Source organism: Euprymna scolopes, chromosome 25, assembly GCF_053919585.1.
Source record: "Euprymna scolopes isolate OS-2025 chromosome 25, ASM5391958v1, whole genome shotgun sequence".
NCBI lineage: Eukaryota > Metazoa > Mollusca > Cephalopoda > Sepiida > Sepiolidae > Euprymna > Euprymna scolopes.
The window spans coordinates 86,825,166-86,840,796 of NC_136506.1; the positions used below are offsets into that span (position 1 = coordinate 86,825,166).

The following is a 15,631-nucleotide window of genomic DNA, read 5'->3' on the forward strand; positions in this document are numbered from 1 at the left end:
TCAGGTCATGGGTGCATAAGTTCAGTCATCATAACAATCATAACAATAAAACATGCAATCTCATCTGATCCATTCGGGCGGAATAATAAAATAGGAGACATTATTTTGGAACGTACGTCGTATAAAGACTATCATGTCAGCAGCTAATTAGCGTCTTTTATGACCACTCGGTTTGAATCCGCTACAACACAAAGAAAATATGGCTCACAGCCACCCACGCATCAAAGTGGCATTCGTCTACAGACCAATTTCAAACATACAGCGTCATTTTGGCAGTCTATTTGTTGCACTAATTATCATCATGAGAATATTCCAGGTAACCTTGGCCCAGCTTGATGTAAGTGCAATTGCATGGAGTGTATATATATATATATATATATATATATATATATATATATATATATATATATATATATATATATATAGTAAGGACAAAGCTGTAAAATGAAAGTTTACAATTAGTTTTTACTAGCATTTAAGCCCGGCGTTGCCCGGGTTTTGGAGGTGTATGTTGAGCAAAAAAAAAAAAAGCGGTCGATTTTTTTTTTAACTTTGACCCCTACTATGACCTCTTAAATTTTATTGTTTTGGGCTCAAATCAAGTTATTAAGTTAGATCCATGTTCAAGGTACCTATATCTAAAATTTCATGTGTTTAGAGCCAAATTTGTCGGAGGAGTTTGGTAGAGTTCTCAAAGGTCAAATCGTTGAACTTTGACCCCTTAACAGCCAAATTTCTGTCCGAAAACCGATCACAAAGATTTTCTCAAATCTCAGTACCCTGTATATCAAATTTCGAGTCTGTAGACTTAAAATTGACAGAGTTATTGTGTAGGGAAATGTACACACACACACACACACACACACGTTCACTTTTATAGACATATAGATTATTCAGTAGAATACTCCAAAACTATTGTGTTAGATAATCCTTAATCCGTGGAGTTTCAAAGAATGCTAATTCTTCTCATCATATGTGTGTGTATATATAAGAAAATATATTTTTGTAGAAATGTATTTCCTTATAATATATACCAATCCTTATTTAAGAAGCTCAATGTAATTACAGAGCAATATAGTGAATAGATGACAAAAAAACTATATTCCAAAATTTATGATGTTGACCATCTTATAATTTATTCCTTTAATTCAGTTGACATTTACAATTCTTGACAGTATCTGTTTCGTAGTGCAAATTCAATCACTCAATTATTATATCAATCTGTGAATCTATTTGCCCTTAACTCATCAGAAGAAATAGCAACAATCAATCCGTTAAAAGGAAATAAAGTGTGATTTGACATGATTAAAATCTGAAAATTGGAAGAGAGGCTGCATATACCTTATAATATGTTTACATTACGCCATATTGAATTACACATTAGATGACGGTTTCATTTTATAGTAAAAATACAAATATAACTATTCACTTTTAGCTTCGTATTTTTTGGATTCTTCAAACAAAATTTTTCGTCTCGAGCGCTATTTTCACAACGTTTCAGTTGATGTAACCTCCAACCTTCTTGATACCTTGTCGAACTAAACTCCTTGTGTAAGATGAAGTATTAGGTAAAATTCATTTGTTAATGCCACTCTTCTAGTGGTCAAAGGTTCAATCCTTGGTACACGCGATGCATAGAATACAGTTATAAATTACTTAAGACTTCTACCAGTTTTGGCAGGTAAAACGATAGCGAGTTACTCCCATACATTAAATAAAAAGTTCTTTTCAATAGTCTGTACAAATTTCCGAGTTCAACAGAAAGATTTCCAAGATCAACAAGAAGCATCTGGAAAAGGTCCGAGGTTACATCAGCCGAAACATTATGAGAAAAATAATTGAGATGAGAACACTAGTCTGAATAACGCACATAAAAATTTACTTTCATCATGACTAATTTCTGTGCTAAATCTTTTAAAAATTCAAAGCGTGTTTATTGAGATACATGTGAACAAACGAACAGGTGAACGATTTGAGGGCAATTTTACCTCTATAATGGCCCCTATGGAGGCAACCAAAGTTAACCCAGAAAATTCATACTGGCAAAAAAAAATTACTTTTACCATGACTAATGTTTGTGAAAAATTTCAAAATTATTCCAGGCATGGTTATTAAGAAAAGTGTGAACAAATGAACAGATGAATGACTTGAGGGCAATTTTACCTCTTTAATGCCCCCTAAGGAGGCAACCAAAGTTAAACCAGAAAATCTATTCTCGCAAAAATTTACTTTTACCATGACTAATGTTTGTCCAAAATTTTTAAAAATCTAAAGCATAGTTATTGAGAAAAGTGCGAATAAACAAATAGACAAAAGGACGAATGGGAGTGAATTGCTAGGTCCAATCCCTCCTTTGTCGGGGACCAATAAAAAGTCTTTAAATGTAAGGCTTCATAAAGAACATTACGAGTGACCTTCTAGCAAATATACTAATGTCTGAAGGTGAAAATGAAGACAAAGACTAAACAAATTCTACCCTTTGCAATCAGTGCCACCTACCCCTTGTATTTCTTACTGTGACTGAAAACACGCTATGTAGCATACATGTGTTATGTTATGCTGTAGTTCTTTAGTTTTTAACCCGTGTCGTCTATTTAATCTGTTAAAAAGAGTCTAAAGTTCTTAATGAATATATATAAGACAATTAGTTATTTCACAAAAAAATGCTTGACGTAAGTTTATAAAAAAGAAATGACAATTTTTTTTCTGTTCAATTCTTTCTCAATGTGCTATGGAGAGAGAGAGAGAAAGAGAGAGACGGAGCATGGTGGAGGGTTACGGGTGACACAAAATGATAACTGGTTGTCTCGGTGCCCGTCTTCTCTCTGACCAACTTCTTCCTTGGCTGGCATTTGTTTTTATTTACAAAAACTTTAGATAGGAATTTCGTTTTTCCTTATCGCATTCAACTGGCCCTTATTAAATTCATCCAAGGCCAAATTTCAAGAAGTTTTCAAAACTTGTCAATTGAATAATGTCGATTTCAAAACTTGTCAATTGAAGAATGTTGATTTCAAAACTTGTCAATTGAATAATGTTGATTTCAAAACTTGTCAATTGAAGAATGTTGATTTCAAAACTTGTCAATTGAATAATGTTGATTTCAAAATTTCTTTCAATTGTTATGACCTTTGATGACATTTCTTGATTTGAAGACTTGTCAACAATATTTGCGTGTGTGCATCCAGCTCCATATGCGTGTGTGCACAACTAGCAATAATTCTGGCGTTGCCCAGAATACTATTCAACACATTTATGTGTGATGTCACCAAACTTATCAAAAACTTGGATTCCAGTAAAGCAACAGGCCCTGACGGCATTCCAATCACAGTGCTCAAAAAGTTTTAACTAGAACTAGCTCCGATACTTATAAAGCTGTTTAAACGTTGCCTTAAGAAGAAATGCTTCCTTAACATCTTGAAAAACTTCAGCAATCTTCCCCGTATTTAAAAACTCTGGAGATTGGTCATCTACCACTCAGCATAGACCAATCAGTATCCTGTACGTCATAAGTAAGTTGATAGAATCTGTGATAAACAGAGAATGGTCAACCACCTAGGTAAAAATAACCTACTCAGTGACATGCAATATGGTTTCCATTCTGCTAGATCTACAGCTAATGTGCTAACTGTAATATCACACAGGATTAGAGAATCTCTTGACAGGAACTTTATTTCTAGAGCAATAGTCCTTAACCTATCAAAAATGTCTTCTTTACAAGATTTCCAGCTACAGAATAGCTGGAAACGTTCTTTTAATTATTAAATCCTTTCTCTCTGATACGTTTATAAGTGTAGTTGTTGATTGTAAGAAATCAGAAACTCATAGTATCAATGCTGGCATCACTTAGGGTTCCATCCTGGACCCAATCCCTTCCTGATCTTCCTCAATGATCTCCCAAATCACATTTTTAGATCCTTTATAGACATTTATGCAGACGACACTACCATCCATGGTAAAACTTCAAAGGCCATACATCATATTCCTCATTCTTCTTTCAATCATGCCTTCTATCCACATTACTTTTTTTAAATAATAATTTAAGAAATATTTTTTCGGCTGGATTATTTAAGTTTTATTTAAGGTATTATTTCTTTCCTTAGTTTCCATTTTCAAAACCTGAATGCGCTTTCCTAGCAAACATTAAATCTAATATTAATCTAAATAATAAATCTAAATATTAATCTAAATAATAATCTCAGACAAAATTCAGAAAAAAAGTCACAGAAAAAAAATCAGATCATATTACAAAAAAAGTTGTGCAAAAATTTCATTTAAAATGATTTTAATTTAAAGTTCTTTTTAAATGTTTTAGTTAAATGAGTTTCTAAAACCTTGTAAATTTTGTTAATGTAGTTTGCTTGAAGTATGTTTGACGAAGAGCATTTCCTGAAATATTATACAATATGGAACTTCCATCTAACACTAGTAAGAACACAACTTGAATGCCTACTAAACACTATCCTCGGCTGTCTAAGGTCTCTCTGTACAGGGGTTTGCCAGAACAACCTGGCATGAGGATACTTTTTCGATAGAAGTAAACCCTGACCAAATATTCAAAATCACATGGTATTCGCTGCCCAAATAAGATATCCTCACTATGGCTAACTTACATTAGCTTTTACAAGGAATGGTGCACCTTCTCCAAGTGATGTTACCTCAAGCGACAGCACGAAGCTGGATACTCCACCAGACTAGACAAATTCTTGTTCTGGAATCCAGTAAGACCCAAGAGACCAAAATGAAAGATATACGTATGAAAATGGTTGATTGGGGAGAGGAAAATTATGTTTTCAATTTCTTTACTAACTCAGTGTTTGAGAGATAAAGAACTTTAATGGAACATTCGAATATCTATGTATCTCATATAGAGTTCAAGCGTTAGTCACAGGTCGTGGGCCCCTTGATTTCTGAGAACTTCGACTGAAGTAAAATAAAACAAAAAAACAGGTATAAAATATAAAAAAATATATACTGCATTCATAAAAAGGTGAATCTATGCGTCTTATTACACTAGTTTATGTTTATCTGTTACACCTATGCATTGTATTGCCTTCTATAAATTTCCTTTATATTTCATTAGTGGGGGTGCCTAGCGTTGCCCAGGTGTTTATAGATGTAAAAAAAAAAAAAAAAAAAATGGTAGTAGGCAGGCAGGCTCGAACCCGCGATGCGAAGGTGGAAAAGAAAGTGAAAGGAAACCTGACATCTTACCGCTGTAGCATGACGCAAGCGGAAGTGTAAAGCGTTGGAATTTAGCGATGTCGACCATAGTGGATAGCAAAATGAAATCAGCACTTAAGTCAGGCTGTAGGCCAGTTAAGCTTTCTGCCGTATTTGTTTCCCCACGATGGTGGAGAAAACCATCCCCCCCCCAAAAGGAGGAGCTCTGCAGCATCTGAATAGCAATTGTCTGATATGAAGGGTTTCCCCCAGAGTAATCAAAGCTAATTGCCTTCAAGACGTCCAGGCCCGGAAGGCCAGGAGGCGTTGGGTTTTGCTTGGATCAGTTTCGCTATTATACGACAAACAAACGCTTGAAACTAGGGAATTTTCTAAAAACTCGTTCGAAAAAAAAAAAAAGAAAAAAAGAAAGAGACGATGTCTGTTTTCGAATCTGAGATATTATGATCTAGGAACTTATCCTGGAATCTAACCGACATGAGGACTCCGACGTAAAAAGCCTTTCACGGACATACACAAACACGCGTGCCCATTTTGCCTTCTTTATCTTTCACTAGCCTGGGTGCCCGGCATTGCCGAGGTGTTTGGAGGTGTATGTTGAGCAAAAAAAAAAAAAAAAGTGGCAGTAGGCAGGCAGGCTCAAACCTGTACCGCTAAGGAGGAAAAGAATGTGAAAAAAAAAAACGTGACGTCTTTGCTGTCACGCCCATCGCCAAACCAGAAATGACATACATTTAAATTAAGACTAGACAATCGAAAAGAGGGGATGACTTTTGAAAATATCAGCAAAATAAGCGACCTCCTCCTTGAAGAAAATTGTCCAGTTCAGGGTGAAGGAATTAATGTTTTTAGACAATTTTTCGATATTTCTCGTCCGAAGGGCCGTGCTTCAAAACTATACCAATCTCGTGAAAATCAGTCTCCTTTGTCAAAAGTTTTAGGCAGACATACAAACAAACAAACATGCATACATACATACATTTAAACAGACAGGTGAGATTTATATTATAGATTATTAATTATTTACCTGGATATATACGTATATCTAAACATTTGTTTTATCTGTTTCAATAGTTTTTGTATTGCAAAAAAGGATAAATCAAAGTTCCATATTTAAAGGGAGACAACTCATGCAAAACAAATCTAGCAAAGCAATAATACTAAATTTTTGAGATGAGGCACTAATGTTTGTATTGTTTTGATTGTGCGGACAGTTATTCTTATCTTAGGTGTTGTTAGCACAACGTTTCGGTCGTTGAAACCTACGACCTTCATTGTTTTTTTCAACTAATTCAACGATTAACTCCTGATGAGTTTGTTGGTGAAAGATTATATATTATTTTCAAAGCACTATATATGTACGTATGTATGTATGCACATATAGTAATAATATGTAGTAATAAATGGTGATATTTACATCTAGAAATAAAATAAGTTTAAGGCTCTTAATATTCATACTAGAATTGTCCGCAAGAGTGGCACAGTGGTTAAAGTACTTGGGTACATTCAGTTGACCTTCTTCTGAAGGTTGACAGCCCAAGAGTGGGGGACTAAAAATACAATTGCAAATTACTATGGTTGACAGAACGAGAGCTTGCTACCCCCATGAATGAAATAAAGGTGAATCTTGTCGAACTCAGGAATCTGAATGAGACTTTCTATTTCAGTCGATGTAACTTCTGACCTTCTTCAGGTGTATCTTGTTGAACTCAGGAATCTTTCTGTTTGACAGAAGGTCAGGGGGTTGCATCGACTGAAACGTTGTGAAAATGAGACTAAAGATGAGAACACTAGTCCAATGAATCCAAATCTCAAAACTTTTGAAACATTACAATACTTAGAAATAACTGAGCATTAAAAGATAGTATTAGGAGAACAATAAAATGGAAGTAATAGCATAGCTATGGCTTCAGACAGATACTAAATCTCCATTAGTTAAAGATTATCTGTTTTAATTTTTGTGAGTTTAATGGATATATTTACAATTATATTTTGTGATTAAATTTCTATCATGGAATGAATTTCTTTTGACTTGATTCAAACGTGTCAAAAAACTATTAATCATTATCGAAGTAAAATACGAGTTGCCTTCAATAAGTTCCCAGACTTGTTTTAATACAAACATTTAAAATTATCATCGACTCTTGAAAATTCAGTATTGCTATACATCTTAAGAGATGACTGGCCAATTTTTATGATTTTAGGTTCAAATCAACAGCTACAGCAGAAATTGGAATACATTCTACTAAAGCTCGATTGTGACAGCTAATGAATTTCAAAAATGCAATCTGGATGCAAAAACACTTTAGAACGAGATTCAATAAAATTCTGTTTATACTTGAGAAAAAAATGCCACAGAAAAGCATGGAATGCTTTGGACTGTTTTTGGACCATCTTGCATGAATCAAGCATCAATTTTTGAGTGGCATAAGAGATTCAAGGAAGGCAGGGAGTCTGTAAGGGATGATGAGATGTGTGGGAGGAGTAAAGAAGTCAGAACACCAGAGTTGATTGGCCAAATAAAGAATTTAATGGATAAGGATTGTCGTGTGTCTATAGAGACAATAAGTGCACAGTTTGATGCCAGTTAGGGAACTGTACACACAATTTCGCAAGAAACTGAAGATGCGGAAGATCTGCGCGAAGTTTGTCCCAAGGGTGCTCAGAGAAACCAGAAAGAAACACATTGTCATAACCAAGATAGCCATCAAGACAGTGTCTCACCCTCCCTGTAGTCCAGACCTTGCTCCCTGTGACTTTTGGTAAATCCCTAAGCTCAAGGAATACTTTAGAGGCTGTTGTTATCAGACAACTGAGGAGATGAAAGAAGCTGTCACGAGGGTCATTGACTAGGTGTATCAGAATTTTTGTAGGAATTTTTGACACCCCTAACACGAAACTGCAAATAAAATATAAAAAAACTTGTAATTTCTCTTTTAAAAGTGGGTTGTTTATTTTCTTTATGGATTATACTTCCAAAATAAACTATTAAAGTTGTATAAAAAGTAATAGAAATATTATTTTTTTTTAGTTTTTAAAAAACAGTAATGAAATTAATTGAATTTGATGAGTTCAGTATTTTTCAATTTTTAAACTTTAAAAATCTATCAAAATTTTTCTATTGATTCTAGTTTTACGATATTTTCAGGGTCAATGTGAAATTTTATGCTCTTTCCAATAAACCGAATATAATATTTTAGACAAACGTTTTTTTTAATCCACGCCCCCCACCATTTTCAAGTGTCTATTAAAAAGTAAATAATTAATTTACTCACCAAAGTTTTATATATCACAAATTGAAGAGAAAAGGTCAATAAATAATATATTCAAATGTAAAACAAAAAAAAAGTAGTGTTTTTTAGAAATTTACCTGTAAAGTCTGAAGTTTAAAACCTTTTTTTTTTAAACCACGTTGTTTGTTTTTTCTTTTTTTTTTTTTTTTTTAATGAAACCTTGGTCCTTGCTCCTTTAATTGAAAAAACAATTAGAGCTTGAATTACATTTTTTGAGTAGTTATAAGTTTGGAAAGACAGGGGGTCGAATAATTCACGCCTCCCATTTTGAAATGTCTATTAAAAAGTAAATAATTTACTCACCAAAGTTTTATATATCACAAATTGAAGAGAAAAGGTCAATAAATAATATATTCAGATTTAAAACAAAAAGTAGCGTTTTTTAGAAATTTACCTGCAAAGTCCGAAGTTTAAAACCTTTTAAAAAAAAAAAACACGTTGTTTGTTTGTTTGTTTTTTTTTTTAATGAAACCTTGGTCCTTGCTCCTTTAATTGAATAAAAAATTAGGGCTTGAATTACATTTTTCGAGGAGTTATAAGCTTGGAAAGACGGGGTGGAATTATTCAGTATTTTTCACAAAATTTCTGACACACCTAGTCATTGACACGCTCACACAGGACAACTTTCATGGGGCCTTTCAGAAGTTGTTGGAATGTTATAACAAGTGCATTGCAGCCAGAGGAGATTATTTCGAAAGGGACTAGAGTTTCATGTGTGTATTATCAATAAAAGTGCCCGTACAAAAAAAAAAGTCTGGAAACTTATTTAAGGCGCCCAGTACCATGAGTAAAGTTTATCCTTTTTCAGTAAATTTTAATCATCAAATAATCGTACATATCGATTGCTATGTATTAATATCAAAAAATAAAAAGAAGGAAACAAAAAATCTGTAGAAAACAAAATATTTATTCACAAAAAAGTAAATTACAAATTTTCATAATCGAAATGATGTTGTTCGTCAAACATGTTTAAAAAAAAAAAACAACAAAACAAAACATCAATGTTAAGGGAAAATAATTGGAATCACCAATGTTAAAAATGCTTATATATATATATATATATATATATATATATATATACACATACACACATCAAATCAAAGTTAAAACTAATTTGATTGTTAAGATTTAAGAAATCGATAAACATTACTATTAGTGACATAAATTATTTGAAAGGAAACTGTGTAATTTAGTCAAAAATATTTTTTTTTGCTTATTTTCATTAAAATGATACTATTTTCAATCAATCAATCAATTTTATTTGGAAAAAATAGGATAAGCTATGCAAAAAAAAACAAAAAACTAAATAATAAAAACATAAGATATTGCATCTATATGTAACATAGCGCAGATGCGCATATGCAAATGCATGTGAAATGACGTCACCGATAGGTAAAAAATAAAAACTTTAAAAAGGAGATCACGTTAGAGATATGGATAATGTTCGAGATCTCGTTAGAGGCATGGATAACGCTTGGGAAGACGATTACATGAGGGACGTCACAATGGTAATGAGAGAACGAGGAAATGTTGTACAAAAAAAAAAAAAAAAAAAGTGAGTTGAAGTTCTTTTCTATTCTTTGTTTCCTTTGTGACTGAGTCTACAACGTGTTGATTCCCAGACTACTGTCTGAATGTGTGTCAAAGATGAGTTTAAAACTAAATATGGGAGGCATCATCACGACTTTCTTCGGCAGGATTTTCCAGGAAGCAGAAACATAAACAGTCATTCTTTTGTTGTGACGAAAATGGCAAGCGGACATTTTCTGTGAGTGGCCATGAAGACTGCGACTAGGTGTTGGGTGGAAAAATACTCTAATGATGCAGTAGCCCAGAATCCTATTACCATTCGGGTGACCAATTGTTGGACATGTTCCTAGTATACATTATCTTTTTTTTAAAGATGGGGATTTGTTGCATGGATGATATACTCAAGAATGGGTCGTACCAGGTTTATGGATGAAAGACTGAAATACAAGCAACATTATTCTAATTTGATTTGATTAGAAAATTCGCAGACACATTTTTTAAGACAATTTTTTGCATAAAAATAACTTTCTTCACTTTTAATTTATCATTATTTTATGAGTGCAATATTATTTTATATCATTATTTTTTATTCTTACAATTTTATCATTATTTTATAGGTGGTATATTATTCTATATTATTTTTATAGAGATGAATAAACGAAATTATCTTACAATCTAATTTACACATGTGTTTATGGTGTGTCTGTAAACATGTATGAAAATTAGATGGTAACACTGTAAACAGAGGCACATTTTGCCTAAATGCTCACAGAGAAATTAAGAAATATTAGAGTGATTGATATTTTAAATCAATCAATCAATCACTGGTTCAATCAATCAATATTGTGAGGGAAATACAGCAAAGTGAAAAAAAAAACAGATTCAAGTTTTTTTGCATACTTTGTTGTTCAAGTGATGACAGGTCTTTGGAGTTATCCTTGGTAGGTATGTGTGGAGAATTACGTCACCATCCTGATTAATTAACATAAAATGTAACCATATTATTTGCCATAAGTATTGGTTGTGAGTAAAGTAATTGGCAGCATTAATCTTGCTGTTTTAAAAGGTATCGGACTGGACTGAAAATGCGCCCCTGTCATATCAAAGAAAAAAAATCGAATGAGGAATCTTAAGTAGGATGACCTCTGGAGTGAATGTGGTATCATGGTGATTGAAGATTCTAGCTAGGAAAATGATAGACATATATTAGATATAGTAACAAGGATAACCATAGACACCCCCCCCCCCCACTCGCCAACAATTTTGAATGGCCTTGTGCCTAATTTAATTTTGTATTTTTCAGAGTTAAAATTTTTTTTCAAAGAACTTTTGATTGAATGGTTTGAATTAAAGTAATATCTGGTTTTCATTTTACTTCCTGAAAAAAAACAAAATGGCTACCATTGATTTCCTCACACGAAATATTTACAGCAACTTAACATGCTTATATTTTATATAAATTTTTAAACGTTTTTGAACACAATTATGTCACTAATGAGAAGGTAACACAAAATATTTTTTTGGTACTTATGCAGAATACCGACCATGCTATTTTTTAGATAAAAATTTCAAGTTCAATTTTTTTATAGTATCTTTTGCTTATTAAATTGTTAGGTGAAAGTACAGAATAATTTTTTAAAAAATGTTCTCCCTTCCCCTTGTTATAAATGAGTTTTTAAATAATGTTATTATTTTGGCACGGTTTGTATTCTGTATAAGCACATTTTCTTTTTTTAATTAATTTTCCAACCACATTTCCTTCAAAATAATTTATGTCACTAATAATAACATATGGCATCAATAGTAATGTATGTCACAAATAATAACGTTTATCAAAAAAAAAAAAAAAAAAAAGCATTATAAAATAATTTAGCTTTTTTTTTAATGTCATTTTCCGATAAACAAATTGCCAAATGTTTTAAATATAATTACATATATGTATAAAACCAGAGGAAATGGTTTTTTTTTAATAATAAAAAAAAGGATCGATTCAAAAAAACAAAAAATAACAAATATATTTATAAAAGACAAAAGTTTTTTAAAATGGCAGAATGATATGATACACCAGACTAAAATAAATAAATTTCTCTGAAATATGATCGATTAAGTTTAAAAATTTAATAAATTAAAGGTTTTTAATTTCCCAAGTATTTATTTTTGTGTGTGACCAACTTGAACGGATATATTTACAATTAAATTTCATAATAAAATCTTCAGAGAATTTTTAGACTAACCCTAACCCTGCCAAATGACCATATTTAATGGCATACGAAATACCAATTAACCACGACAAGTAAAATAATACGAGTTCACCAGTTTTTACATTTTGAGAGGATATTAATCATTACATATTAATAATATTATGTTAAGCATTACATATTAATTATTACACTTTGGGTATTACATAATAATTATTGCATGTTTAGCATTACGTAATAATCATTGTATGTTGAGCATTACTCATTCATCATTACACATTGAGCACTAAATACTAATCATTACATGTTGAGCATTACATAATAAGCGACAATTGTGTGTCAATCGTTTCATAATCATTACACAATAACTGTTACATATTAATTATTGCATGATAGTCATTACATGTTTATTATTACCTGCTAATCATGGCATAATTATCATTGTATAATTTTTAAATACCGAACCTGTTACTGCTTTATTGGTTCTGCTTTAATTCCTTGTAAAAGTCTACATCTTCTGTTGAAAATTTCTTCAAATATATAGCTAAACTGTTTCTGCAATAATGTATTTGTAAAATCTAACAAATAACTACCAGGCAGGGGAAAGTACTCCATCACATTGGCAAGAATAAGTTCAAGGGAGATAACCCTAGCAATTCTGTAGCCAACAAATTGTTTTAGTTTTATACGATATGCGGTATTTCCATAAGAAATTAGGTTCAATAAAAATAAATTAAATTTTATAGCAATGCGATATTTTTTTTTTTTATATCTGTTTTATTTTATTTCAAGCAATTTTCTCTGTGAATTATTTAATTGTTAATTTCTAGTATTTATTTTCGAGGATTTGTGGTAAACTTGTAAAACCATTTTGTTAAGATAGACTCGTAGCATTTACCGTATTTCAAAATGGCTGAAAAGGGTTCCATCTCCATTAAATTAATGTAGAAAATTGCTGCACACACCCTGTAAAGCCAAAATATTTTCTCTTAGAAAATTATTTTATTTTAATTGGATAAATTAGTGACAATATTCCGAAAAGAATTTTGACATTTGGTTATCTTTCAAAAAAATTAATTTACAAATTGTGCAGTATACCGGGTTTTTTGAGCATTTCAGGTAACAACAGTATTACTTATGCATCATGTGGAAATTAATGAATTCTAAAAATTACAAAAAACAATCCAGTAGAAGATGTGCTAGATCTAATTTTTTTTTTTTTTTTTTTTTTTTTTTTTTAATCGTAAAGACTAGCGGTTGTATATTTTCTATTTTTTTTCATGGCAAACTTCAAGGAAAGCAAAGGAGATAAGTCAGTTTGTCATAAATAATGAGATTTTAAGAACTCTTTAACTTTAATATTTTTAACCTCGATAGTTTGGTAAATTCAATTTTTAACCTCGATAGTTTGGTAAATTCAATTTTTAACCTCGATAGTTTGGTAAATTCAATTTTTAACCTCGATAGTTTGGTAAATTCAATTTTTAACCTCGATAGTTTGGTAAATTCAATTTTTAACCTCGATAGTTTGGTAAATTCAATTTTTAACCTCGATAGTTTGGTAAATTCAATTTTTAACCTCGATAGTTTGGTAAATTCAATTTTTAACCTCGATAGTTTGGTAAATTCAATTTTTACTTGTGATTATTTTTTCTACTGGATCATTTTTCGTAGTTTTTGAAATTTATACTAATTTTAATGTGACGTATAAATACAGAAGTGTTTTACCTAAAATTGCATTTGTTTGAAAATCTGATATCAAATTGCTTGGCAGTTACTAAAAGATTTTTCGCATTCAATTACAAAAAAAAAAAAAAAATGGCATTCAATGACAAAAAAAAAATGCCATTCAATTACACAAAAATGACATTCAATTATAAAAAAAAAAAATTGACATTCAACTACAAAACAAAAAAAATGAACATTCAATTACAAAAAATGACATTCAAGTATTAAAAAAAAAAAAATGACATTCAATTCAAAAAAAAAAAATGACATTCAATTACAAAAAGAACATTGCAAAACAAAATGGCATTCAATTTAAAAGAAAGTCATAAAGGTTACATGTGTGTCGGGATGTTTCATATCATTTTGCCAAAATAAGTAACTAAAGACATACAATTATGTTGACAAACTAAAAAAATAAAAGTCATTTACTCAAATGAACTTTCGGTTGATCTTCGTTCTTGCAGCGAAATCCGACAGTCAAAACAATGATAACTACCTACATGTTTTGTCAATTTCAACAATAAACAATATTATCTACAAAATTATCATGTTACAATTAGTTAAATTTTTAATATTACATAAAACACATATTTCTATGATTCAACGAAAAAATTATTTCGCCATATTAGTTTTGTTACGCGAGACGTAAACACAGGGGAAATAACTCAGTTTTAATTGGCCCAAGTTTTTGATAGTTTTCAAAAATGAATTACCTCCCCTGCTAATATACTGTAAAAAGCTCATTTTTTAAGTAATTAATTTTCTACCTTATCGTGTATCCTAATTTTGGGATATTTTCATTACTGCGACATGAGAATTCAGTAGATACCATTAGTTTCATTTGAAATTGAATATTTAAATTTTCGAATCTCGCTACAAAAATGAAGAAAAACCGAATTTTCAATATTGAAGTTATGATAAAACAGTAGCATAATAAATGAAGTGTTAGTTTTGCACAATCACCAAACAAATGTTATGAGGTTTGTCTTTTAAATGTAATATTTGAGCAAACACTGAGTAAAGATAGAGTTACTTCCCTTGTAATGCTAGTCGGACCAAAAATAAAACGGTAGAAATCTTTCAAGTACGTTGTTTTACATTTTAAATTAATTATTTTGTTTTAGATATTTTACTTAAATTAGATATCATCGGGTTTCTAATTACAAATAAAGTTAAACTTAAAAAATTTTAGCTTTAATTTTGCAATTTTTTTAAATTATCACAGTAAAGTTAACTTGTCAAAGAATCCTAAAATTTTTTTTTTTTTTTTTTTTTTTTTTACAGAGAATATTTGTTGTTTTTTTGTTTGTTTTTTTTTTTTTTTTGTCTCACCAGAATTTTATTATTTGGAATAAACAAAAATGTTGATAAAATTTTGCTTATTTTTTAAAATATGAACAAAAATAAAAAAAATGGATACAATATTTTCAAGATGCTGGGTATGGCGGAGGAGGTTGAGCAGGCATTGGACCAGGCATGGCAAATCCTGGTGGTGGAGGGGCTTGTCCTGGCATCGCTCCTGGATAGACGGGAGCAGCTAAAATTAAAAAGCAACAGAACAATGTCATTGTTTTTCCTATTTTTTCCGATTCATACAATTAAAAAATATAATAAGAATATTGGTATACACAAAATGGGTGTGATGGGTCAAGGGGTATGGAAAGACCAAGGATGAAGTGCATCATCTAGAATTCTACT

At 31.1% G+C, this 15,631-nt stretch overlaps 1 protein-coding gene across 8 annotated transcripts in view; it reads right to left on the minus strand.

The window, feature by feature from the left end:
- Positions 1 to 13,414: 13,414 nt before the first annotated feature.
- Positions 13,415 to 15,631, minus strand: part of LOC145247483 (uncharacterized) — a 179,561-nt gene continuing 177,344 nt past the window's right edge. For all 8 annotated transcript variants that reach the window (XM_080109290.1, XM_080109293.1, XM_080109288.1 and 5 more), the window contains one exon: positions 13,415 to 15,470. In XM_080109290.1, coding sequence (XP_079965416.1) covers positions 15,361 to 15,470 — 110 coding nt within the window. In that variant the 3' untranslated portion in view covers positions 13,415 to 15,360. The remainder of the gene's footprint in view (positions 15,471 to 15,631) is intronic.